The 25,390-nt window shown below is 47.3% G+C and overlaps 2 protein-coding genes and 2 long non-coding RNA genes across 14 annotated transcripts in view; 2 read left to right on the top strand and 2 right to left on the bottom strand.

Moving 5' to 3' along the window:
* Window positions 1-12,490, bottom strand: part of TP53BP1 (tumor protein p53 binding protein 1) — a 37,322-nt gene extending 24,832 nt beyond the window's left edge. The window contains exons 1-14 of one of the 10 annotated variants that reach the window (XM_075506559.1): window positions 12,410-12,490; window positions 11,042-11,074; window positions 9,581-9,716; window positions 8,588-8,740; window positions 7,142-7,273; window positions 6,988-7,057; window positions 6,823-6,910; window positions 6,422-6,492; window positions 5,625-5,783; window positions 5,084-5,165; window positions 3,977-4,122; window positions 2,593-2,713; window positions 2,162-2,253; window positions 934-1,136 (exon numbers count right to left, since the gene is read on the bottom strand). In XM_075506559.1, the coding sequence (XP_075362674.1) occupies window positions 934-1,136; window positions 2,162-2,253; window positions 2,593-2,713; window positions 3,977-4,122; window positions 5,084-5,165; window positions 5,625-5,783; window positions 6,422-6,492; window positions 6,823-6,905 (957 nt within the window). In that variant the 5' untranslated portion in view covers window positions 6,906-6,910; window positions 6,988-7,057; window positions 7,142-7,273; ... (2 more) ...; window positions 11,042-11,074; window positions 12,410-12,490. Of the gene's footprint in view, window positions 1-933; window positions 1,137-2,161; window positions 2,254-2,592; window positions 2,714-3,976; window positions 4,123-4,880; window positions 5,031-5,083; window positions 5,166-5,624; window positions 5,804-6,421; window positions 6,493-6,822; window positions 6,911-6,987; window positions 7,058-7,141; window positions 7,441-8,587; window positions 8,741-9,580; window positions 9,717-11,041; window positions 11,578-11,673; window positions 11,738-12,409 lie in introns of those variants that run through there. The other 9 variants (XM_075506560.1, XM_075506563.1, XM_075506562.1 and 6 more) reach the window with 9 other exon arrangements.
* A 1,080-nt stretch (window positions 12,491-13,570) lies between these two features.
* LOC142411906 (uncharacterized) lies at window positions 13,571-20,890 on the top strand. The gene is made up of 3 exons (XR_012776331.1): window positions 13,571-14,441; window positions 16,639-18,314; window positions 20,541-20,890. It is a non-coding gene; the product is annotated as an uncharacterized LOC142411906 (long non-coding RNA).
* On the bottom strand, window positions 18,065-22,423 carry LOC142411907 (uncharacterized). The gene is made up of 3 exons (XR_012776332.1): window positions 21,789-22,423; window positions 19,231-19,438; window positions 18,065-18,277 (listed from the first exon to the last, which is right to left on the bottom strand). It is a non-coding gene; the product is annotated as an uncharacterized LOC142411907 (long non-coding RNA).
* A 206-nt stretch (window positions 22,424-22,629) lies between these two features.
* MAP1A (microtubule associated protein 1A) overlaps window positions 22,630-25,390 on the top strand; it is a 72,109-nt gene continuing 69,348 nt past the window's right edge. For both annotated transcript variants that reach the window (XM_075506554.1, XM_075506556.1), the window contains exon 1: window positions 22,630-22,803. In XM_075506554.1, coding sequence (XP_075362669.1) covers window positions 22,644-22,803 — 160 coding nt within the window. In that variant the 5' untranslated portion in view covers window positions 22,630-22,643. The remainder of the gene's footprint in view (window positions 22,804-25,390) is intronic.

The raw sequence follows: 25,390 nt of genomic DNA, 5'->3' as shown, positions 1-25,390 counted from the left end.
CTACAGATTAAAAAAAAAAAAAAACCCAAACTCCCCCCCCCCTTTATATGAGTCATAATTGCCCTGTTCTTGCTGAGAAAAATTATCACCACCCGTTACTTTTTAGTACCTCTGTGGCAAAGTCAGACACAATCCTTGATACACCTCTCACACTACTAAATCATGAAGCACAGGTCAAGTATGGCAAATCAGTAGCTGTTTTTAGTGAAACAACCAAGGGTTCTGGAAAGATTCTCTGGAGGAATCTATTATATTAGCACGAAAGCTGCTTTCAGCTAGGGAGAAGCCCTGCTTCGACTACTGAAGTCTCTAGTACAAGCTTTATTTTCTGCTTTAAATTGATGAAATTTGTAATATTAAGCTATAAAGCCACCAACTGTCTGTTAAATCCCTTTGAAAAGTAATAACTTCCAGAATCAGAAAGCACAGAGGAAAGAACAGATAATAAGAATAAGCAACCTGAAAAACACAGTAAATGAATTATAGCCTTGTAGGAGAATACAAATGCTTTATTACAAAACAGCTTCACTTTCTCCATGACAAATGATGCTAAGGTCTATCCTGATAAAAGTCTAATTTATGACACAGTTTGAGATGCAGGATGCCCAGTTCAGCATCAGAAAGCAGCAGCCTTTCAGAGAGGGGGGGGGGGGGAGGGAAGACACAAAAAAGGTTGCTAGCATAGATTAAAAGACAACAAATTCTCCATTCAGTAACTCACTGTGCCCTCTTAAGCTGTTCTGCATTTTCTCTGCAGGATAAACTGCCACACAGTATGATCAATATGTAACTGTGACTGGTGGGAACAGGGAAGCACACAAGAACCAGCTTAGTAGGGAAGCTCAACACAGAAGCGGATAGGCTGACTCAAACACAATTCTTCTGCAACAGCCATATAAAAACCTCAGAAAAGAAATCTACGTGAACCCTTACATGAGAGAACTCTGGTTGTGATGGTATAGGTAAAGATCCAGGAAAGAAGGATGGGGCACCCTGGGACACTGGAGTTGAAGCCTGTGGCAGGACAAGAGGTCCTGGTGGGATACATGGGATGGCCATCTCCACTAGCATATCTCCTCTCTGCTTCTGCGTCAGCTCTCTTCCTTCCGCAGGGATAGATATATCCATCTGTTCATCTGGTTTGAAAGAGCAGAAAATACATTACTAACAAATTCTTGCATTGTACCTAAAGTTTCCAACATTCTATTACAAGACTTGTCTTCAGTGGCATATGCAACTTTCTCATAATTTAATGGGTGAATCTAAAATCTCTTCTCCAGGTGAATTTGTTTTGGAGAAAAAAAAAAAATTCTCAACAAAAACATCCATATCCTTAAATTTAAGGGGGAGGGAGAAAGTGTTTTGTTAAGAATTCCTGTAACTATTTTGCTACAGGTCTAGAACTTATACAATTAGCAAATGGTATCTGAAATTTATAAAAAGCATTTCCCTGAGGTTTTTTTTTCCTTTTGCTATCTTTATTAAAATACAACGAAATTCAGACCCCAGCTAACAAAATATCTATTCTAAAAATATTTCACATTCTGTGACAGGAACCTCACAGAAAGGAATGGCGATTTTGTATCATACTAAAAGTCTGTGTGGATGGGTATCTTATCCCTGATGGCAAACGGGTGCTTAGAGAAAATGTTTAAGAACCAAAGTATCATATAGAACAATCCCTCTTTTGGCATGGTGTTCTAGAATACACACACATAACATACGAAAGCTTTTTAAAATATTGTACAAGTCATCCAAGTTAAGGTAAAATGTTATGAAGCAGTCCTCCTCTGTCCTTTCTATTGCCCTAACAGTATATACTTACTACAGATATCTGCCTGTAGCAAGAACGGCTTGTCCCTAAGAAAGGAGGACAATTGCAAGCAGCAATCTGTATCCCATACAAAGTATTTCCCATCTTTCGAGTGAAGGGGAGCTAGCTGACGGTACTAATTTTATTATGATAGCTACGCAGGAAACATCGACAGCACATCAGGATCTGAGTCACAAATACACATCTCCCTTCACCTACCTCCTTCAGTGTTCTCAATCCTGCTTTACTCTTTAAACATAATTTTAGCAGGTTTTGAAAAGGCTGCATGCTCAGACTAAACCACAGAGCAAGAAACACAACCACAGACCAGTATGCAGAAAATGTTACCTTTTGCTTGCTCCTGTTCAGTAGGGCTGCTGGGGACAAGAGCATTGGATCCAAAGGCAACAGGGGGAGGAACAACTAGGCCTGAAGAGACACTGCAGACCAAGAAAAGGGAACATGGAAAAGACGACCATACATCACTAGAAAATGCATTAACTTCTCCCCAAATGTAGCTCCAGCTTGTCACAACAGGAGTCTTCTCATAAAATGAGAGTGTCAGGTGTTCACTAGCAAGAGACTTGAGAAATGGCCACTGACCACACGGGCATCGTTAGTTCATTTCATTGCAAAACAAAGCCATGCTCCTCTCATAGAGCAAAATTAAAACACCGATTGCTTAAAATCAAGCACAAGTCCTGGAATAAAGAAGAGAGTGGTGGAAATGCACTATTGCAGTTAAGCTACTGCAATAGTTTGGGGATTTTTTTGCTTACATGGAATGACTCTCCTGTACAAGGGATCCCTGTCCAGAGAGCTGCAAGAGTTGCAGACTGCGAGCAGGGGTACACGCCAGAGAACTTCCCTCCTCCACCCTGGTTATTGGACAGCCACTCCCTGCAGCGGTTTTGAACAAAAGGAAATAAGGTTAGAAATTTGGCCAACAACCAGGTTGATCAGAAAATTATGAGGAATGATATCCACACTACTGCACAGTTACTTCTCAGGTAGGCAAGAACAAGCTGATTTTCACACAGAGTTGGAGAAGGACTGCACATGAAAGTTCAGTATGTGAAATGTGAGCATAATATAGTTAAGATGAAAAAGATATGTTTGTACCTATAGAGTAGATTTTTATCAGGCTTGAACTGTACAAGCCTTCCTACTTGGGAATTTTAAGAGAAAAATCCCCAGCGGCTTCAATATCAGCACATTTGATCCAGCACTAGAATGCAAATACAGGCAAGGTTCTTAGAAGAAAAGACACCTTGCGTTGACCACTGACTCAGTGTGAGTAGGAGGTTGTTATTGAACCTTCTGGATACAGAGGGCTCATGCACAAGGTCATACTGGTATAGACACAGCTGTGCACAAATTAAAACCAAACAAAAAGCATAAAGCAAGACTTCATTTAGGTCATGCTTTATAAATTGTGACAAAGTTGCCTTTCAAAACTTTATTTTCTAGGCCTTTCACTATTAAGATTGTTAAGAACCTTTCTATTTCTTTATTAGCCTTTCAGTTGTGGATACCAAAACCAGACATAGGCATCCTCCTAGCAAGACATACAGTCATGACGTCTCTCCTGATCCTATTTCATGTAATGTTTTCTCTTACAGGGAAGGAACATTAACCTGGATGACAAATAAGACTGATCAAAATTGTGGCACGAAGATTTTGATTGCAGAATCCTGTCCTATCCCAAACAGGAAGGCCATTTCAGAAGAGTGAGGTGGAATGTTTTGCCAAAGTTACCCAGCATAAGAAAGCCTACAATATTTGCCTACAAGACTTATCCACGCTTTAGATTGTGTGTCACTACAAAGGGTGAACATTATTATTGCCAGTTTCAGAAGAGGGTAAAAGGGGTTTTTTTTGTTTTGTTCTTCAAGGGGCACAGAAAGAAAGGAAATTAAATGTATTTAACAAGCTAGTGTAACTGTTCTAACAAGACGCGTCATTTAGACATTGCTCCATAGTATAGTGAAAGAGGTTGTGGCCTTTCATTTCCAAAGCGTTCTCAATTTCAGCAGAAATTGCATGGAAAATACTCACAGCACTCTGCACCCTAAAACACTACATGCCTAAAAAGATCATGTAGGGATGATGATTACAATGACCTCTGGGATGGACATTTTTGCTCTGCTTGCCTATTGTTACCTGTTGCATTATTCTCAGGGAACATCTCTTCCTGAGTTGATAAGATATCCGACTCCTCGTGACCAGAATCAAGGGATTTCTCAGTTTTAGTGGGGTCACAGACAGGCATTTGTTTCCTGGTATGCTCTGCTGCTTCCTGCAGGGTTCTGGAAAAGCAAGACACAGTCACTGACCTGAGAAATTCAAAGTATGAAGTAATACTGCAACATTGTAAAGAAAATTTATCAGCACAGATGAAAAGTATTCACTTGTGTACACCACAGAAAAAGGAAAAAAAAAAGGGGGGGGGTGGGGGGATGGGGAAAGAGAGAAAGGAAGACCAACCTCTCTCTCCTGACAAAATAACATGTTCATCCTTGACAAGTCACATTTTCAGAATTGTTTTGTAAGTTTTCTACCAATCTAAGTGACGCTTAAATGGAATGCAGATTGTTCTACGGACTTCTATTCAATGTGGATTCTAGGAATTTTGTTTCACCTCCTTTTTAATATCATTTTGTGGCAGAATATGACAATACAAGATGAGTTAAATATTATTCTATCTGGCATAAAAGATATATAGAGAATTTTCAAGAAACTGAAGTTTCACATTTAAAAATAATTAAAACTATAAAGCTTACAATAGCAAATACTCAAAAGCATCCTGGAATAACCACCACTTAGCCTCTAGATTTCTCCTGTGAGGCCAAAGCCTGTGCTGCAGTGATTAAGTTACTTTGAAATAACTTCCGTGACTTAAACAGAATTATTACTTTTAATATATTCCAGTCATTTAACTTTAAGAAAATTAAGAGTAATTTTCTAAATTACAAGTAAAATTCTAAAATAAAATATTATTATCCAGTGCACTTCTCCCTTAAAAATAAACCTATTGATATCTTTGTGTGTAAGAGTTTGACACCACCTCTTTTCTCAGCTAGGAATGGCGAAAGCACTCCTTAGTCAGCACTGCTGCAAAAAGGTCTCATCAGTACTTCATCTTTCCCTTCACTTTTCTCTTTTGCCTTGAAGCCTGAACCCTCCTACGTCTAAAAACCTAGTAAAAAAGACACAAATCAACTTCCAGAATGTCAGCAAGAGACCTACAAAGAACATGGACTGTTTTACCTTTCAGACTTCTCCGGCTGGCCTTCCAAAGCAGTACGTGTTTCTGTGCTGGAGACAGTTTCCATGCTGTCCCCACACAGTTCTAGCAAAAAAAAAAAAATATTTGTTACTCGGGTCACCTGCATTAATATACAAAGAGAATAAAGTGTAATTCTGTAAATTACATAAATATCAAGACAAGCTTTATATGAAAAAAAATTAATCTTGAACTATCAATGATAACAACAACAACAACAAAGGACAGGATGAGGTTTTTACCAGGGAGGGAATTCAATATCAGATTGTCTGAATATTCTGAAAACAAATTGGGAAAGAGAGGTGAAAGAATCAGTGACAGCAGTTGGACAGCTGCAAGAAAACAAATTAACTAGCCCAAAGGAAAGAGAAGGCAAAATTGTCTTCAACTACCAATGAGCTGTGAACTCATTCTTGAAAACTACTAACACTATTTCCTGTCAAAGAAATGTAACATCTATAATTTAAAGAAACCGGAGAGAATTGACAGAGCAACAAAAAGACATCTAAGATTATTTTCACATACCATCTTTAGTATCGTTCTTCACAAGGCTGGAAGAAGGGACAGCAGCTCCAGGGTGAAACTGATGCCTAGCAACTCCTTCATCGGGCACGAAGTCACTCTCGAAGTCCTGGCTCTGTGAGAGCTCTAGAGCTCCAAAATGCAGCTGTGACATGCCTGTATCTAACACCAAACATCCATAACTAATATATACACCAAAAAAAAAAAAAAAAAAAAAATCGAAGAGCCATCTATCACTTTACAAGGGCAAAAGATACACCCTCTAACAAGAAAAGTATTCAGGCTATTGCTGAAACTCTGAATAAACTAACACACTCTGATCTCAGCTGTACCAATACAGTAACAGAACACAGACAGTAGCCATTAACTCAGAAACCAGTGTTAATCAGCAAGGTCTTATGTAATGCCATTAGGTCCTGCAGCAGATATGGATTCCGTAACGAGAAAACAATCCTGACAACACACAGTCTGTGCCTGAAAGTCCTTTGATGACACCATTGTGCCAGGAGTTCTTCGCTCTGCCATAAAAAGGCTCCATCTCCTAATGGTCAGGATGCATCCATGCCTCTTGTAAGCCATTTCCTGTCTCCAAGATCCTTGTTAACAATGATATGAAATCACCAGTTTTTTCAAACACCAAAGCATACAAATCAGCTTCCAGAAAAAGACGCCAATTTCTGACCCATTATTACTTCCACAACTACCCCTAGGGAGACAAGTGAGGCAGCTGAACTGAAAAACTACACAGACGGTTGATCAGATTCACAGCCCCAAGACGAGACCCGAGATGCAGAAGTTACCTTCCACACACGGCGAAGCAGTGCAGTCCTCAACATCACCTTCACCTCCTTCTCCAACCTTTCCAAGGGCACTGCAACAGAAACACTGATTCACATCGCTTTGGGGTTTCCTGCAGGCTGCCTGCTCGCAGCCCACCCGAGTTCTGAGGGGTTGCTTCGCAGCTGCGCCACCCGACCAGGCGCCGCCCGACCAGGCGCCCCGGGCCACCGACGAGGAGCCGAGCCGGGCCGGGCTCCGGCGCCTCCGGCGCCACACCGGGGCGGGCGCGGCCGCAGCCCGCACCGAGCCCGTATTTTAAACCCGTCCTCGCGATTGTACAGGGCGAGAGGCCCAGGAGGAGGCGGCCGGGAGCCGGCGCTCCTCGCCACGGGATGGCGGCCCCGCGGCCCGGCCCACGCACCTGCTCTCCCCGCCGGGCGATGGCACCTCCTCGGCGACGCGGCCCTGCGGGCCGGCGGCGTCCGGGCGAGCGGGGCTCTCCATCGGCTCTGCAAGCACAGCGCCCTTAGCACGGCTGCGGCCCCCCGGGCGCGCCGCGGCCCTGCGCCCTGCGCCCAGCTCTTACCTGCGGGTCGCTCCCGGCCCGCCCCGCCACCCGCCGGTGCCCGGCGCCCGGCAGGGCCGCAGACGATCTCCTGCAAGACAGACGCACGGGCCGCGTCAGGACAGGACCGGACCGGGCCGGGCCGGGCCGCGCCGCCCCCGCGCCGGGCGCTCACCAGCACGGGGCTCGGGCTCCGCCGGGCCGGCAGCCGGCGGGCCAGCACGCCGAGGCAGGCCTGCTCCGCGTCCTCCTCCGCGCCCGCGCTCTCGGGCTGCGAGTCCTGCACGATCAGGCGGGGCGTGCCCTGCTGCGAGAAGCCGGGGTCCAGCTGGCTGCCGCCGCGCTCCATGCAGGGCGCCGCGGGAGGCGGAACGCCTGGCGGAGCCCAGCCGCGGCCCTACGCCTCCCTCCCGCCGGCCGGGCCGCCACACCGCCCCGCGCTTCCCGCGGCCGCCATCTTGCAGCGCGCCGATTGGCGGCGCGCGACCCGCCCGCCCCGCGCCGCCGGCGCCGTTGCCAGGGAGACGCCGGCCCGGGCGCCGCCGGGCGGGTCTGGCGGGCCGGGGCCGGGGCCGGGACCCGGGCCCGGCGGCCTCGCCGCCCAGGGAGGGCGCAGCAGAGGGGACCGGGCTCTGCACCGGGAGTGCCGCCCGCGGAGCGGTGACGGATTTGGAGCTGCCAAGCCCCCCGCTTCCCGCTTTCAGCATTAAACTTTTTGCCTAAAAACTAGTTAGTTTGAGCAGACTAATTTAAATCCGCTTGTGCAGGTTCTCTTTTTTAACGTCTGCACCTCTCTGTATTTTATAGATGAGAATTCTATGTATTTTATTTGAAAACCTGTTGTAGAACCAAAAATGCAGAAGACCAAAAAAACGATACCTGGCCTGGAAGAAACTGTTATTATGCGAAGTTATAGACAAAAGGTTGTACATAGTGAAACACTGTAAATAGGAGTTTGTGTTAACAAATGTTGGGGGTAAGGCGAAATCCAAGCTTGCACATGCATGTTGAGAACATTAAACAGGCTATAAATATTTGTAATTCCTACACAGGAAGGATGCTCTAGTGGTTGGTTGGTCAGCTCCCAGAAGACGCTCCTTTAGCATGTATTAAGCCGTATTATTGAAAAGTTTTTCTGGTATACAAAAAGATGTACAACTTCAAATATTGTCCGAACTTTGCCCCAATGCCAAAGAACACCACAAGGCCTATGATTACTAAATCCTTCTTTCAAAAGATGAAGTTGTTCATAGGTTTTTGCTAGCCATCTGGAGAAGGCAGATTTCATGTGCACAAAATATTTTATCCCAGGGAACTGTAAAGGAGACTGGGATTGTGATGGGACAGTTGGCAGTCTGTGATCCTCAAGTGCCTCAGAAGTTTTACAACGGGGTCTTGCAGTTTGTTCAATTCCCTTCAAGTAGAATTCTGCTTCCATCTGAATGAAAGCATTTCAAAGGGTCTTCCTTTACGCTTACTCTCAAATAAAATATAAAATTCCTCTTTTTTTTTTTTTTCCAAAAGAGAAAGTAAAGCTGTCTTCGATGCTCAAGTATAGCATGAGCCCTCATTTTTTTAAGCAAGTTTATGGTGCTCCACTACTGATCCTTGCTGGACTTACCAGTGGGTCTCCAAGCTTGCTACTGTCTTCCCCTTTAGTGTGTAAGAATAAGCTCCTTTTCTTACCGACAGAACATTAAACAACTATATCCTTCCTTGTATCATCTTCTTTTACACTTCTATCCTGCCAGCACCTCTTCTTTATTAGCTTGTCCTAGAGAATATACGCTCTTCGTCAGTGCATTTTAAATGCCTACCTAAGCCAAGTCCTTCTTCAAACTCCAGATTTTCGTCTGAAGGTGTTTCTACAATAGAAACAGTTAACTAACTGGGGGGGGGGGGAGACAAAATGATTGTGTTTATAACAACAAGGGAAGTACATGCAAGTGGGCAGACATTGGCCATGCGCAATGTACCTTTGGGAAGAAAACAGGAGGGCAGAAAAACAAAGAATGGATTGCGAGGTGCAGACGTCAATAAACAGATAACTGGCAAGCAAGATCTTACAACACAGAAAGAGTTACAAAGAGATGGCAGTTTCTTTACTAAAGGCACAAGAGCAAACTATCTTGATGCAAAGAAAGCATAAGAAATGTAATGGGAGAAGGTGATTTGACTCAGGTATGACAAGAAAATAGAGGAAACAAGGAAATCAGAACTGTATCGGCTTTCTTAAAGGATCAGTATAAAAGAATGGCAGAAGCATACAAGGGCAAAAATCAAGAAGGCCAGAGATATCAAGAGCAATGAGAAAATGATCTATAGACACACTAGTAGGAAAACAATGACCATAAGAATTGTTGGTCTGCTGTTCTGAGGGAACACTACTGGGTGGCTAATGTCAAGAAGGCAGAAGCATTTAGCGTTCTTCTCTAAAAAGGTTAACAGAAAACGGGAGCTAGCTCAGTTAAACAACAATGACAAAGGGCAAGATTTCAGCCTTGAAACAAGCCTGAAACAGGTTAAAGAGTGCTTATCTAAGCCAGATGTTTTAAAAACTGTCGAGTCTAGACTTCTTCTCAAAAAATGTTGTCTTAGAAGTGTTAACAGTTACCTTTCAAAACTCATGGAGGACAATGAGGTATCTGAAGACTAGAAGTGGCAAATGTGCCAGTCACTCTTTCTCAAGATTCCCTTCAAATCCTTGAAAACTTTGATAACAAATCATCAAACAAATTACCAGTTTGTATCTAGAAGATAAGAGGGAGAGGAGTTAGCAGCCAACATAGGTCTGTAAAGACAAGGCACATAACATCCATCCGATTCCTTCCCACGTCAGAGGAAAAGGCCTTAGGGACAGAAGAAAAGCGCCAGAATAACAACTTTACTACAGTAAGACTTTTAGCAGTACCTATATAAGGTTCTCATAAGCAAACAAGGGAAGCATAGCTGTGATGAAATTTCAGGAAAAGTAAAAACCTTGTTGAATATCCATCCCCGGAAAGTAATCATCATCAGTTCTGTGTCAAAAAAAGTATGTTTCAGTGAGGGTCCAAACATCAATCTGCTATTCCTATGCTGTTTGCTGTTTTCTTTAATCACCTTGGTCACAAAATCAGGAGTACACTTAGTAAACCCACAAGCAATCTGAAACTGAGAGGGACTATAAGTAGTAGAAGAAAAATTTAAAAAAATGGTCTGAAAAATGGACAAAGTCAATGCAGATAAGAACAATATTCTACAAAAGGCCAGAACTGACTGCACAAACTCAGGATAGGGCTGCTAGGCTATGTGGCATTACTGTAAAATAAAGCAATCGGGGATCATAGTGCCTGACAAACTAATCGTGCATCAGTGTCACGCTGCTGCCATCACCGAAAAAGGTACAAACAGCCAGCATTATACTTATAGTATAGTACGCATATATGTTAGATGCATGAAGTAATTCTTGCACTCTACACTGGCAAGGCCTAAGCTAAGCGCTACATCTAGTGAGAAGATGGCAAAGGAACTGGTTATTGTAACAGTCTTCAAACAGAAAAAAGTTGATGGCAAATCATTTGTTTCTCATATTCACAGTTTAGAGGACAACTGTGAATTTGTTTACATGAACTGCAAATAGGTTTAAATTAAAGTAAGACAAAACAGAAATAAGCAAAAATGTTTAAAAAGTAAGGCTAGTGAAGCTCTGAAGATTATGCGGTCTCTAACATTTAAGACTTTTTTTTTTTAAAGTAGTAACAAACAGGTATGGTTGGTCTTGGTCTGAAACAGGAAGTTGGACTAGATCATCTCCAGGATTCCCTTCCAGTCTATTTTTCGGCAACTCAATATTTTGGCATGAACCTGGGTAGGACAAAATTGAGAGCTCAGTCCAGGTAGACAAACTAGTAAATGCCAAATCTGTGCGTGAGTTTTAAAGCTGACTGCACATTTTTTGTGTTACGTTTATAATCTCTTTTTTCCCCGTGTTTTTTATGCTATGAAAAAAACAGCCTGCTTTCTTTATAATATACAAATCTTTGATCTAAATGCCCCCCCTCAGTTTGCAGACAGCCTTTTTTCTGAGTCTTACCATAAATTACGAATACGGTACGGCCACCTTTATCTAAGAAAGAGGATAAGAGAGCAAAATTAATCTTTGCTTCCTCCCCTTCAAACAAAACATGCCCAGCACCAGACTTTCAATGAACAAAGGTATGAAGGCTGTGTGATTTTCCACATTTGGAGTATTTTTTCTGAATTTCTTGTATCTTACAGAATTTGCGACGGACCGTTGAAGCTATAGTTTATTTTGTTCTGAATACTCCTTTCCAATGTAGTCTACTTATTAGGATGGGAAACCGAGAAACAGGACTCCCTAGTACTGATTCCTGTTTCTTCCACTGCGAATCCATTTCTCTGGGTCTCAGTGCAGCCCCAGGTGCCATCTTCAAAGCAGGACAGTATTCACATGAGAAGCACCAAGTGCCAGGTCCTGGTTTCAGGGAATTAGACACCTGAACTAAGATACCCAACAAGATAGCTAAACTTACTAAAGGAGTAAGGATGCTACTTGTCTTTGAAAGTCTGGGTTTAAGTGTTGTACTGTAGTATGACAGTTGTTATTATTTACACGGGAGACGCAGCTAAAAACTACCCGGCCAATTTCTCTGTGCATTAGCCTCTGCTCTACTACTTCGGGAATAAACGCTGCATAGTACTTACCATGCTCGGGGTCCGCGAGGCCGGTGGCAAGTAGGAACGCCTGGCACGCTGCCGACCAACGCTCGCCAAGAGCCGACGTGCGTTACAACACGGGCAGTGCCCGCAGCGCGCTGGAGACGGCTGTCCGCGCCCGGGCCGACCGCTGACCCGCGGCAGCGGCGGGGCGAGGCAGCCAGCCGCGCCTGCGCCTCCCGGCCTCTGCTGCTCCCAGCGACCCAGGAAGCCCTCGCCTCGTCCTCACGACGAGGAGACGCGGCCGAATACCTCGGCCGCCCCCGGCAGCTTGGCCGGCCGCCCCCAGCAGAGCGCGTCGCGTCCGCGCTGCGACCGGGCCGTGCTCCTGCCCCGCGACGTGCGGCCGCAGCCCCGCTCCGCCCCACCGGGGAGGCGGCCGTCCCGCGGCGCGCCCCCCCGAGCCGCTGCCGCCGCCGCCGCCGGCCGAACCGCCGCCGGGGCTCCCCGGACAGGGCCTGCGCAGCGCCCCGGCCCGCAGCGGCGAGGCCGGGCCGAGGGGGCTGGCCGGGCCCCGCGGCGCCCCAGCGTCCCCAAGGCCCCGCCGCGGGGGTGCCCCGCGGCTGCCGCCGGCCCCGCGCGCCCTGCGTGCCGGACGGAGCTGCCCCGGCCGCTTCCCGGGTCGGTCTCCGCCGGGCGGAGGACAAGAGACAAAGCGGCCGCGGGCGCGGGGAGGCGACGGGAGGGGGAGGCCGCGGCGCCGGCCCGGCCCGGCCCGCTTTACCTGGTCTCAGCCGGGAGCCGGCGAGCAGGGCCGGTACCGCCGCTTCGGGCGGAGGCAGAGGCGCTCGAGCCACACCGCCGCCCGCGGCCGGGCCCGCCCCGCTGACATCAGGCGGGCGGCAACGGGCCGGGCCCCGCCCGCCGTCCCCGCCGCGCCTGGGGCTCCGGGGCTGCCGCGCCCGGGCCGGGGCCCGGGGGCAGCGGCGGAGCGGGCATCCGCGGCGGCTCCGAGGCGGAGCGGGAGCCGGGCAGAGCTGCGGGACAGGCCGGCCCCGGGGCCCCCCGGGGAGCGAGGCCCACCCCGACGCCCCCGAGGGGCGGGGGGCCCGGCCCGCACCCCGACCCGTGGCGGGCGGTACCCGAAGGCGTGGGACGGGCGGCCGGCGGGGGCTGGCGGTGCTGGCGCGGCGCACGGCACCGCGGCGGAGCTGGCAGCGTCCCGCTCCCACGAGCCCCGGCCCCGGCCGGCTCCCGCCCCGCCCCGGCACCCGGCTCCGCACCGTCTTTATCTGCCGGACGGCAAGAGAAGGGCCCAGCTCGGCACTTCTCCCGCGAGGCTGCCTGAGGGGTGAGCCCAGGCAGGGCTGAGCGGCCCGGACGTGCTCACAGGCGTGGCCCACCTAAGGGCCTGTATGGACCGTGGGCTGTCCGCCGGGGCTCTGGAGGGCATCCCGAGGCACAGCAGCATCCTCGGTCATTGCTTGGTGTGTGACCAAAGGCCTTGACACCGTCTCCACGATGTGTTGCTGTGGAGTCCCTGCAAGCCGTTACGGTTCTTGCCTTCCTCCAGGACCGCGTCACAGAGCTGGTACCAGCGTGTTAATTAAGAATTATTACCTTGGCTTTTGTTTTTAACATAGTAATCTCATTCGCCAAGTGATGGTTCATTTGTGACATTATAACATACTCATGTTCCTTTACAGCTCTCTGTTATTAAAGAAATATCAGTTTCTTAGATGAGGTTTGGCTGCGAGAAGATTGGGAACTCTTGTTCTAGTATGCAACTCCAGAAAAAAATGGGTAATGTAAACCGAAACCTGTTAAAACATTTGAGAGCTTCTTCACTGTAAACGCTTATTTAAGCACTTTGCTAATTCAGGTGTGTCTTCAGAAGCCTAGTTTCTTTAGGATAATTGAATTTGGCCATGTAACTTGTAAGTTACTGATAGCCTTTTCTAGAGATGTTCGATTCAGGAGACATTAGTAGGCTGTTGAATTATTGTCTTAAAGAGCAGTGGATATTATGGTGTCAGAGAAGACCGTCCCCTAGCATAGTTTCATTAGATGAGCATAAAGGACGCAAAGGATAAAGATTAACCCTCAAAATTAATTTTCTTCCCAGTTTGACATGTCAGGGACATCATAGCTTCTCTCTCACAGATTAAAACAACTAAGAGGGAGACATTGTGAACTTTACATAGCTATAAAAGAAAGCGATAGTGTTACAAAGAAGTTTAGGAAACGTAACTAAAAGGAATCTCCTCTTTTAGGAGGCCCAGGCTTTTAACATCACAGGCATCCCTACCACATAAACCTCATAAATATGTTAAATTCTGCCTTCAGATCCGGTATGTGTCTGGCCACCAGAGAGTCTTCCAGAACTTGACTGGTCTAGTGGCTAGAAAGCTCCTAACTTAAGAAGAAAAAGAAAGCGTATGGGCTGTGGAAGCAAGGTCAGGCTACCCAGAAGGACTACAGAGACGCTGTTCACCACTGTAGGGAGAAAATTCGTATGGCCAAAGCTCAGTTGCAGTTGAAGCTGGTAAGTACTGTGGTGGATATCAAAAAAGGCTTTTTTAAGTATGCTGACAGCAAAAGGAGGACAAAGAAAACACTGGTCTGTTACTTGATGAGGTTGCTCACCTCACAAATAGGGATGAAGATAAAGCAGACATTTAATGCCTTCTTCACCTCTGTCTTTAACACCAGTGATGGGCCCTGGGATGCCGGAGCCCTGGGTTGGAGAGCTGTCACTGGTAAGCTCCTAGTTGACTTGGAACTTGTACGGGATTTGCTGCTGCAACTGAATGCATGTAAGTCTGTGGGGCCTGATGTGATTCATCCCAGGGTATCGAAAGAGTTTGCCCATGTTATTGTGATAAATAACTCTCAGTTATTTATCAACGGTCTTGGGAATCTGGAGAGGTCCCAGTCAACTGGCAGCTAGCAAATATTATTCCAATTTTCAAGAATGGCAAGAAAGGAGACCTGGTAATTACAGGCCTATCAGTCTCAGTTTGGTGCCTGGTAAAATTATGGAGAAGATTATTCTGGGAGTTATTGAAAATCACTTGAAAGACAATGCAGTCATCGGTCAAAGCCAATGCAGGTTCATGAAGGGAAAGGCATGCCTTACTAACTTAATATCCTTTTATGACACGATTACCTGCCTAGTGGATGGAGGGAAGGCAGTGGATATGTTTGGGTTTTTATTTTAGCAAAGCTTTTGATATTGTCTGTCACAGTATCCTTCTGGACAAAATGTCCAGCATATAGCTAGGCCCACTTGGAGTACTGTGTTCAGCTCTGGGACCCCTAGCATAAGAAAGATCTGGACCTGCTCGAGTGGGTCCAGAGGAGAGACACGAAGACGATCAGGGGGCTGGAGCACCTCCCCATGAGGACAGGCTGAGAGAGTGGGGGTTGTTTCGCTTAGAGAAGAGAAGGCTCCGGGGAGACCTTATAGCGGCCTTCCAGTACTTAGCGGCCAGTACTTACCTTCCAGCGGCCTACAGGAGAGATGGGCAGGGGCTCTTTATCAGGGAGTGTAGTGACAGGATGAGGGGTAACAGTTTTAAACTGAAAGAGGGTAGATTTAGATTAGATATTAGGACAAAATTCTTTACTGTGAGGATGGTGAGGTACTGAAACAGGTTGCCCAGAGAAGTTGCAGATGCCCCATCCCTGGAAGTGTTCAAGGCCGGGTTGGATAGGGCTTTGAGCAACCTGGTCTGGTGGAAGGTGTCCCTGCCCATGGCAGGGGGGTTGGAACTAGATGATCTTTAAGGTGCCTTCCAACCCAAACCATTCTATGATTCTATGATTCTGACAAGTACACAATACAATGGGTGAACCACTGGCCGAAGGGTTGGGCGCAAAGAGCTGTAGAACATGGAGTAACATCTGGCTGGTGGCCAGTCACTAGTCGTGTTCCCCAGGGCTCAATTTTTGGGGCCAGTTCTCTTTGATGTTTTTATCAATGACCTGGACACAGGAGTTGAGTGCACACTAAGTAAGTGTGCCAACAATACTAAATTAGGAGGAGCCGTTGATTCCCTTGAGGGTAGAGAGGCCTTACATAGAGATCTTGATAGAATAGAGTGCTGGGCAATCACCAACTCTATGAAATTTAAGAAGGACAAATGCTGGATTCTGCACTTGGGACGGTGTAATCCTGGATGTACATATAGACTGGGGGACAAGAGGCTGGAGTGCAGCCCTGCAGAAAGGGATCTGGGGAGTTTGGTTGATGGTAAGCTCAATATGGGTCAACAACATGCCCTGGTGTCCCAAAGGGCCAACCGTGTCCTGGGGGGCATTAGGCACAGTGTAGCTAACCGGCCAAAAGAAGTGATTGTCCCACTATGCTCAGCATTGGTGCAGCCTCACCTTGAGTACTGTGTGCAGATTTGGGCTCCACAGTCTAAGAAGGGTATAAAAATATTAGAATGTGTCCAAAGGAGGGCAACAAAGATGGTGAAAGGACTAGAGGGCATGACTTAGGAGGAGCGGCTGAGGATACTAGGTTTGTTCAGCTTAGAGCAGACCAAGGGGTGACCTCATTGTCTGCAACTTCCTCATGAGGGGGAGCCGAGAGGGAGGTGCTGATCTCTCTGGTGTCTGGTGATGTTAGGTATATGTTTTAACTTTCAGGTTGCCCTATGTGGAGTCAGGAGTGGGACTTGATGATCCTCGTGGGTCCCTTCCAACTCAGGATATTCTATGATTCTAATTTCTTGCCTACTTTTGCTCATGGCTGGTTTATATGTTTGTTCTCATGCCACCACTGTCCTTCAGCATACATAGTTCTTTTTTTGTCCTTGCTATTTTTCCTGATATATTTATAGGTGCAATCAATAGTCTTTATAAGCTAGTCTTTATTTTGGTGAGATGAACCATTTGGTCCCTTTACTCTCCTCTGTAAAATAGTTTCTCCTTAGCACCTTTCTTAGCACTTCGCACCTTACTTTCTCCTCTTTCACCTTAGTGGCCCTTCTCTACACTCTTCAGGTCTGAATTCCTTCAACGTGTGTGACCAGAACTGTATGCAGTATTCTAGATGAGACCAGCACTGCCTGCTGACATTAGCATTTTCTGATCTCCGCTGGAAATACTTCATCTGATTCATCCTGGAACTGAAAAACTGTGGCTTTTTCATGGCTCCATCATGCTGTAAAGTCAGTTGGCTTTTCAGCAACTAAAATACCTAGGGCTTTAACCTCCTCAATCGCTTTCAGGTGATTAGTGCCTAACTGGTAACAGAAATTCTTATTCTCAGTCACCAAATACACAACCTTACTCTCTGCAATATTAAATTTCATCCTGTTTTCATTTTTGTAGTCCTCAAGGTCATTCAGTTCTTGCTGTAGAGCATTCTCCTTTTCTTCCATAATGGTAGTATTTTTACCCGTATTCTTATCACACAACAGCTATAACCCGAAGTAAAAACCCAGTGAAAGCATATCACTTGTACTTGGGATAAAAAGTCAAAAGTGAAGTCACAAAGCTTTGGGGAGCCAAAAGCCATTTCTGCAGCCTGCTAAGTCTTACTAAAACTGCCCAGTCTTCATTAACGTTTTGCTTTGTACTGTTGAGTGAGACACTGTAACTCAGCCTGGTAAGAATACAAGTTCTCCCTAAACCACAAACACCCTTGGAGAATTGTCTGTATCATTTCCGTATCCCTTTCAACCTAATCTCAACAGCTTCTCTCTTTTAAAATAAATACCTGTTTGATTTTGCTAGTGTGAGAAGTAATGCTCTGATGAAGCCACTGGAATAATTTCTAGGAGGCACAAACTAACTGGAACTTTGACCATTAGCTTTAACATGGAAAGAGTGAAAAGAGAATGAATGAATATCTGCAAAGGTTGTAATTCCAGTTTTGAAGAAAGCATGAGAGACAGCCGGGCCAAGAGAGGGAATCAGTAGCAGAATTCAAAAAGGGAAAGCAAAAAACCAGGCATAATAATTTTTAAAGACTTTTTAAACCTTACAAGCACATTACATGTATTTATCAGGTACCTTACTTCATTTTTTGTTGGCATGATAACATGGAAATTCAGACAGGTTCTATAGCCATTAGATCTCTCTGACAAAGATACGGACGCCACGTTTATGGTGTGTTTTTACTGGACTTCAGAAGGCTGAGGGTTTTACCCAATATCTGTCTGGAACACGCGAGCATTGTCCATCTCTCTTTCACAGACCCAGTAACCTTAAACCATTTTCAGAATACAGCATCGTACAAACAATTACACAGTGGCTGTAGAGGCTGCCCTGCTGACATCGGTGTGCATTGCTTTGAGAAGGATAAATTCTGGATGCTGAGAAAACACTCCTCAAAGCTCCACTAAGCTGACCCAAGAGTAACGTATGGGCAACTGACAAGATGTTTCAATCAAACGTTAAAGGAAAGCAAAGATAGTTTTAAATAATCGTGTACAGGTGGACACACGACTGCAGGATTGAGAGACGTTACTGTGAGCTGTGCTGTGGGATAAATACATTTAAACAATTAATTTGCTTGTGTTACCTTTTGAGGCATGAAAGTGGAGGTCTCTGCTTCTCTTGATGTACTTGTGATATCACAAACTCCTTAAGCAGCAGACCCGAGGACTGCTTCCTTAGGTCACAGTAATGCCAAATCCTGCAAGACAGACAAGCCTCTAAATCAGCCCCTGAGGGTAAGTGAAACAGCAATTTTGTACTTACTGTGTTCTTAAGCCCTGTTTCTAATATCTACGTACACCTCTTTGTCAAACTTTATTTAGTCAGGTATTTCTATATTCATTTTAAAGTCGGTTTGCTTAGTCTTTCATTGCTGTTGAATTTCAGTGCAGACATACAAGATTTGTGGTTTATTTGATCATTTAACCGGTGTTCAGAGGCCGTGTGCCCCAGGAGTAGTAGAACACGGAAAGACACACAGTGGGACCAGCATCAACCGTAAATGACAATGCACTTTATTGGTCTCCTGTAGCCTTAAGGCAAAGGCTCTTACCATTACTGGAATCCATCTGTATTCTTAATTTGTGAAAGACTGACTGCAAAGAAGTGTTCACCATATGAATGTAACAAAGAAAGGACAGATATTTAATCAGGCAAGCCTTACATGGCTAAGATTGCCACAGCAAATTCACTTCCTTCTTAAGCGTACATTTTACTTATTGATTTGCATATCACTTCCTTTGAGGACTCTTAACATATTCAGTAACACAAAATGCACCATGTAATACTGCAATTTAGCTATTTCACTATAAGCCAGGATCACATAGTTTCTCTGCACCTTCTGGAGAAATCTTAAAATCACTGCATGGCTTTACTGAGCAAGGGAAGTTGTGGAAGACATGTACACAGTCATGGTGGAAAGCATAGCATTACAGTTTCTTTGTGCTGTTCAGTGAGGCTGCTGGCAACCCATACGGTTCAGTCTGCAGAAGATCTTAGTAATATTCCATTTGTGCTCATTTTTTATGCTTGTGCTTTGCCTGACTGTTTCAGCTACATTATTTCAACTGTTTTTAGTTATGAGGAAAGATGAAACAAAGAGGTAGGGATTCTGGCCACTTTGTATTTAATATTTAATCGATTAAAAATCACCTTGGCTCCAAAGAGGGATTGCTGCATCAGTACGAATTACTACCTTTCGTGGTCTGATAAACATCTATTTTAATTCCAAAGCTCTGGAACACTGGAAATGTCACAATGAGTATACACAATAATTTCATAGGCGCTTGGATCCTAGTCTTGATCAGAGCTGCAGTTGTTCCAAATTGCACCTGAGACATTCAGTATCTTGCAACACCTTCTGTAAGACCAAAGTGGGAGGAATAGGAGTACTACTCTGATAAATCACCCATGGGGTTAAATAGAAGCAAAAATATACGTGGTTTGGTCAAACTGAAGGGCTTAGCCCTCTACTTCTCTTTCTGTGTCTTACAACACATCCTGGAAGTGACAGTATAAATGGCCACACAGCTCCATCTCTACATGGAAGCATTATCAAAGTTGGGTTCTTCTGCTCCATGTAAGGATAGCTGTGTTCACCACAGGAGAGATCAAGGCCTGAACAAAGAACAAAGTCCCTTCAGGCAGTCACCTATTTTTCCCTGCTTCTTAGAAATGTCACAGCCAAAATGACATTATATTTTACCTCAGCTTAAGGCATTATCCTCATTCAGATACTGCCATAGATCTCTGGTTCCCAGAAGTATTTTTATTCATATGGACATTTTTAGCTGGGGAGGGCAGGAAGTCATCATTCCAGGCTAAAGGTCTGAGAAACTGAAATTGTGTAGATTGTTCTCCCCGTGATATTATGAAGATCCTTTTTATGCTACTTTGAGCCTACTTTCTATATCCATTTTTATAATGGTCATTTACCTGTCACTGTTCAGAGGTAATCCTTTTGTGTACTTTTGACACCTCTCGTGTGATGATTGTCAGGACTTCTAACATCTGTAATCAGACCAGTCAACTTTTGATATTTCACGGGGTGCCAGCTACTGCTGCAGTGCATGAAAGCAGAAACTTACACCATAATTGCTATACAGATCTATTATATGGATCCACAGTGTGAATTTACAGGGAAAAGGAGGAACTTAGTAGGTTGGAAATCCCTCATTTCACTGCCTTATACAGTGCACACACACTAGGACTGAAGCCACCCCAATTCTACCGTGACCCCAGACAGCTCTGATTCACATCAGAAGGTGACAGAAATATGACTATTCTATCAGTTGATGGTACAGTAGAAGAACGCAAATGGATCACATCATAAAAACCCATCTCTTAATTGTAAACAGTCTTCCCTAGAGGTTCCAGTCTCTATGGTACAGAACCACGCTTAGATATTCGTTTTAAGCTTTCACTCCAGTTTGCATGTCTCCTGTTTCTTTCCTCCTTGGCAGAGAGCCAGCTGGAGGAGCGTCTCTGCACTGCAGTGAAAAGCTGCAGCTCTGGAAAGCTACCATGTCAAAAATAAGCAGCAAGTATTAAGACTGAATCACCTGAAAACAGAAGGGGCTTCTACCAGCTGGTATGAGAATCTCTGAAAATCTTTCATCTTCATGTTTTGTCATCGTGTTTTCCCTCCATGATCTACAATCCTACTTTCATGATAGAATTTATTGTATGCTGGTGTTTATTTGCAGGTTTATTGCTTTATTCACATATTTACCTGCTTCAGTGCAATCCCTTCAGACAAACTAAATTGATGCTGCTATGCAAGTTACAACACACAGAAATAAATTAAACCCTTTTGATGCACTAATTCTCTCTGTTTACGAGATTTATTTCATAAAGATCACAGCCAGTGGTTTCACCACCATTTAATGTGAAAAAGACCTATTGCATCATCTCCTAAGTTATCTGTTGAGAGCTAGAGCACCTTTTGATTAAAGATCTCAATTTGAGAAAACTCTGTAAGCTAGGAACATCAGTTGTAGCCTGCAGAGATAATTATTCTGGATTTTTCCCCCTTTCTGTGGTTGGCTTTTTTCCCGATTATCTTCTGTCAGAGTCTTATGACACTATAGATTCACGTATGCTTGCCAAAATGCCGACTGTCCGACCCTTCTGAGGTTTCAACTGTGTCCTCACTGCAGGCTCGGTGGGTACTAAGGAACAAAACAGGGCAGGACGCTGGTTTTTCTACCCATCAAGCCTCCTAACGTGTAGCTCATCTCTATGGAAGTCTTGCAGACCGCAGGGGGCAGAACCTGACACTGTTTTAGGAAACGCTGCAGATTATTGCTGACTTGACTCGTTTTACAATAGCTGGGCTGCTTTTCCACCCAGCTGCATCAGCACAGCATGGATCTCCCTTTCTTTGTCAGAAAGGACACAGATTTTTCTGTCTGAAACTACTTTCTGGTGGCTCTCCCTTGTTCAGCACGCAGAAGTCTCATACTTTGAGTTTGCTCAGCTTTTCCACATAATGCACTGAAGTGCTTTGAAGACGTGGCTAGCTAGAACTGACTGTTAGTAATGTGAGTTTGTGCCCTGAATTAAGGCCCTCTCTGGTCACCTTGGACGTTAAGAACTCCTCTCTACGCAGCACTTGACAGCTCACACCACCTTTACACCGGCGGCTAGCAAAGATCAGAGATTTTTCTCGTACCTCATGTTTCTGGAGTCTAGGAAATCTCATCACTTACCGTTGGAGACCACTACACTTGTCTGTCTTTAATTGAACAGGGAGAAGAACCACCGGGAAGAGCCGATCATCTGCCTGCTCTGCTTACTACCAGGTGGTGGAGAAGAAAGAGGGAACGTGAACGGTGCTGCCAAGCCGAGGCACCTTCCAGCACTGCTGACTTCCGCCATTTTACTGTGGACATCGCAACGCCCCAACACCAGGCATTTCAAAGCCGCCGCGGAGTTCCGTGTTGGAGTGAGTCTCTCGCACTCCGCTCACGCAGGAAAACCGAACCCCCCGCATCGCTCCGCCGCGGCCCGCGGGGCCGAGCCCCGCACGGCGCCGTGGCGGCTGCGCCGCTCTTCCCCTAGGGCCGCAAGAAGGGCGCGCAGCCGCGCCCAGCCGGCGACCGGCAGCCCCGCTCCCCCGACGCCGGCTGGCGCTCACCGGCAGCCGCTGTCCCGTCAGGGACGGCGCCGGGCGCCGTGCCCCGCGCCTGCGGACGGGCCGGCTTCGGGCCGGCAGGCCGGGTGCGGCCAGGCCAGGGCAGCCCGCGCTGGGGTCTGCCGGAGCCGGGGGAGAACCGGGGCCTCTCGGAGCCGAGGCTCTGCCGGGGCTGCCCGGGCCCTGCGCGGGCGACGGGCCGCGGGCCCGACGGCGGGGCAGCCCCGAGGCCCGGACGGAGCCCGCCGGCCGGAGCCCGCCGGCCGCGCGGCGAGGGGAGGGGCGGGGCCGGCGCCCGGAGGCCACGCCCCCTCCCCTCCGCAGTAGCGCAGGACCACGTGCCGGCTCGGCCAATCGCGGGGGGGCTCCGGGCTCTTTAAGAGCCGTGCGCCAGTCACCGCGCGCTGCAGCAGCGGCCGCCGGGGTTGCCATGGAGACCACGGCCGGGCCGGTCGCTATGGAGACGGCAGCGCCCTGGCCGCCGGGCGGGCGGCGCCGCCGGGAGCCGCGGAGGCACGCGCTGCTCGTCGTGATCGGGGAGATCGGGACGGAGCCGGAGCGGGGGGCGCTGCGCGGCGCCCTGGAGCGCGGTGAGGAGCGGGGCCGCGGTGGAAGGCCCCGCGGCCGGGGCGAGGCGGGGGCGGACCTCGCCTCCGGGTGCCGCGGGGCTGCGAGCCCGCCCGCGCCTGCCGCGTTGTCCCCGCCGCCGCCCGGCCCAAGGCGGAGCCGCCGGTGCCCGCCCTGCCCTGCGGCGCCGTCGCCCCGCCGCAGGGCTTCGCCCTCCTCCTCCCGGAGGGACGGCGGCGCGCGGGCCCGCCGGTCCGGGCGGGGGAGGAGGCCCGCGGGCGGCGGCTGAGGGAAGGGCTGGCGCTCTGCCGGGGCCGCGGGGCGGGGGGAGGGGGGGCAGAGGGGACGGAGGCCGCTTGTGAGGGGCCGCGGGTGCCGGGAGAGCCCCGCCGGGCGCGGCGGGCTCGGGCGTGGCTCGCGCCGCGGTGGCGCAGCCCGCAGCGCTGCGGTGACCGAGCGGCGGCTCCGGCGAGGACGAGGCCAGGGGCCGATGGCGTCGATAACGACTCCGTCCGGCTCTGCTCCCGCAGGCTGGCGCGCTCGCGGGCGTTCAGGCCTTAAATCGCTGCATCTTTTTCTCTCCAGCCGAGCATTCCTTTATTTGCGCTGGGGACCTGCAGTGGTTTGGAATGTCTTAAAGCTTGAAGACATCTTATGGTTCTAAGTTCCCCAAGCTTCTGTTTTATGAGTGGGTCAGTGGATTACCTCTTCTTTCCATCTTACCCCAAACTTCTCTCTTGTTGGTTGGAGGATTTGCCTTGCTCGACTGCTCACTGCGGTGCAAGGGGACAGCTGCAAACGGGCCTGTTGTGCTGTGGCCTCTCCCTGTCTAGGGAGCAACTGTGTGGACCGGAGGGGCTGCGGGAGGATAAGCCACAACAGTAAACTGCTTCAGGAATGACACGGAGCAAGACAGGACTGCCGTAACGTTTTGCTCCTTTGTTATCAATATTGTGGTAGCGCCCTGAGGACTTGGCAATGAATTAGTCTTCGTATATTGGATGCAGTGTTGTTAAAAGTGAGGGGGAAGGAGGTGATGAGATGGTACTTCTTGCTTTGGGGCAGTTTCTGATGGTTCCTAAGAAAGAGAAAGGAGAGGTTGTCAGCTGCATCAGAACCTTAAGGGAATCCCTGTTCTAATAAGCAGTTTAGTACACCTCTGAGAAATAAAGTAACAGCCTTTTGACTTCGCATGTACTTCTTCCCCCCCTCGGCCCCCCATGTCCAAGGCACGTTGGTTTAAAAGATGCCCGTGATAACAGTTGTAACTATTGGCCAAACTGTGTCATTCGGAGATACTGCTGTGACTGTTTTCCTCTCAAGCATCAACAGTACTGAGGAACAGATGGACAGTGCAATTTAAGAGAGGGGGTGGGTGTAAAAATGTCAAATCTGGTCAAATTTCTCCACTTCAGCATCTTTTCCATCCATCTCTGCTGGCAGGCCACTTAGCAGCTACTTTGAGAGCAGTGTTTCATTCCCTTTTCCAAGGGGTGGCTTTATTCAGTAGGGGTAGGTCAGATGATGACCACTTGGCCTCTGAAAGCCCCTCTTCAAAGGGGCTGCTTCTGCTTTCTGCACAACGGGACGATCATCTTTGCTGGGCACTTCACTGAACTGGTGTGCCAACCTGCATCCTTATCCGTGCTCTGCATCTTTGAAATAGCGACAGATCAGACTGTAAACTGATGGACTTTGCTCTTTGATTCTGTGGTCATATGCCAATAACCTGGGAATTCTCCTTGGAGAGAAAAAATAAATGCCAATTTTGCAACATAAATTGTCATTGCCACAGCAGAACTAAGTTCTACAGTTAGTTTTGTCTAACCAGAAACCTACTGAAATTCTGCCAAGTGCAGAGACTTCTTGGCATGAGAGCCATTTAAGCAGTATTGCTAAGCTACTAACAGTAGAATTGAACTGCCGAGGGAGCTAGGAACCTGGATTTCGGACTTTCCTCTGTCACTGACTTGGAGTAGGACCTCCAGCAAGCCATAGAGGAATTTTCCCCACTGAAATGGGAGAATGACCTCTTCTTGAAATAGACCAAGATCTGCAAATTGGAAGATGGATATAAAAAGTAAGAATAGTTAAAATGACAGCAGGTTCTTGAGATCTGTCAAGAGACAGCATATTATAATGTTGGAGACAGCTATACTCTTGATTTAGGGAGCTCAAGAAATGTGGAAATGGTACGCACGTAATGATTTCCACTTCTTAAGTGATAGCTTGCTGGAGAGGGTTCACGTGAGGTTTGTGTCGGGGTGGAACATGCTGCTGAGCAGAAGATTTGATTTCCTCGGGAAACAAAGCAGTGTAAATAACAAAATGCTTCTCCCCTTCAGAAAAGCATTTTTCTGCAACTTGGTAAGTACGGTAGGGGGCTTCTAGCCCTGATAACAATCAGATTAACAAAACTGGCAAATACAGTTGGCAAGCAAAGTTGGTCCTAAGTGTTACATACTATATGTCTAGATAGGGTTTTCTAAAGGATGAAGAAGCTAGGTTTTGTTTTGTGTCTTTGTTCTGTTGGCTGTGGTGCCCTGTCTGCGCAAAAAAACACCACTAAGATTTTTTTTTAAGCGAATAAATCTCTTGCTCTGGCTCATC

The sequence above is a fragment of the Mycteria americana genome, chromosome 6 (genome assembly GCF_035582795.1).
Source record: "Mycteria americana isolate JAX WOST 10 ecotype Jacksonville Zoo and Gardens chromosome 6, USCA_MyAme_1.0, whole genome shotgun sequence".
Lineage (NCBI taxonomy): Eukaryota > Metazoa > Chordata > Aves > Ciconiiformes > Ciconiidae > Mycteria > Mycteria americana.
Note: the sequence above shows the minus strand (reverse complement) of the source record. Positions and strands in the feature narration are given on the sequence as shown.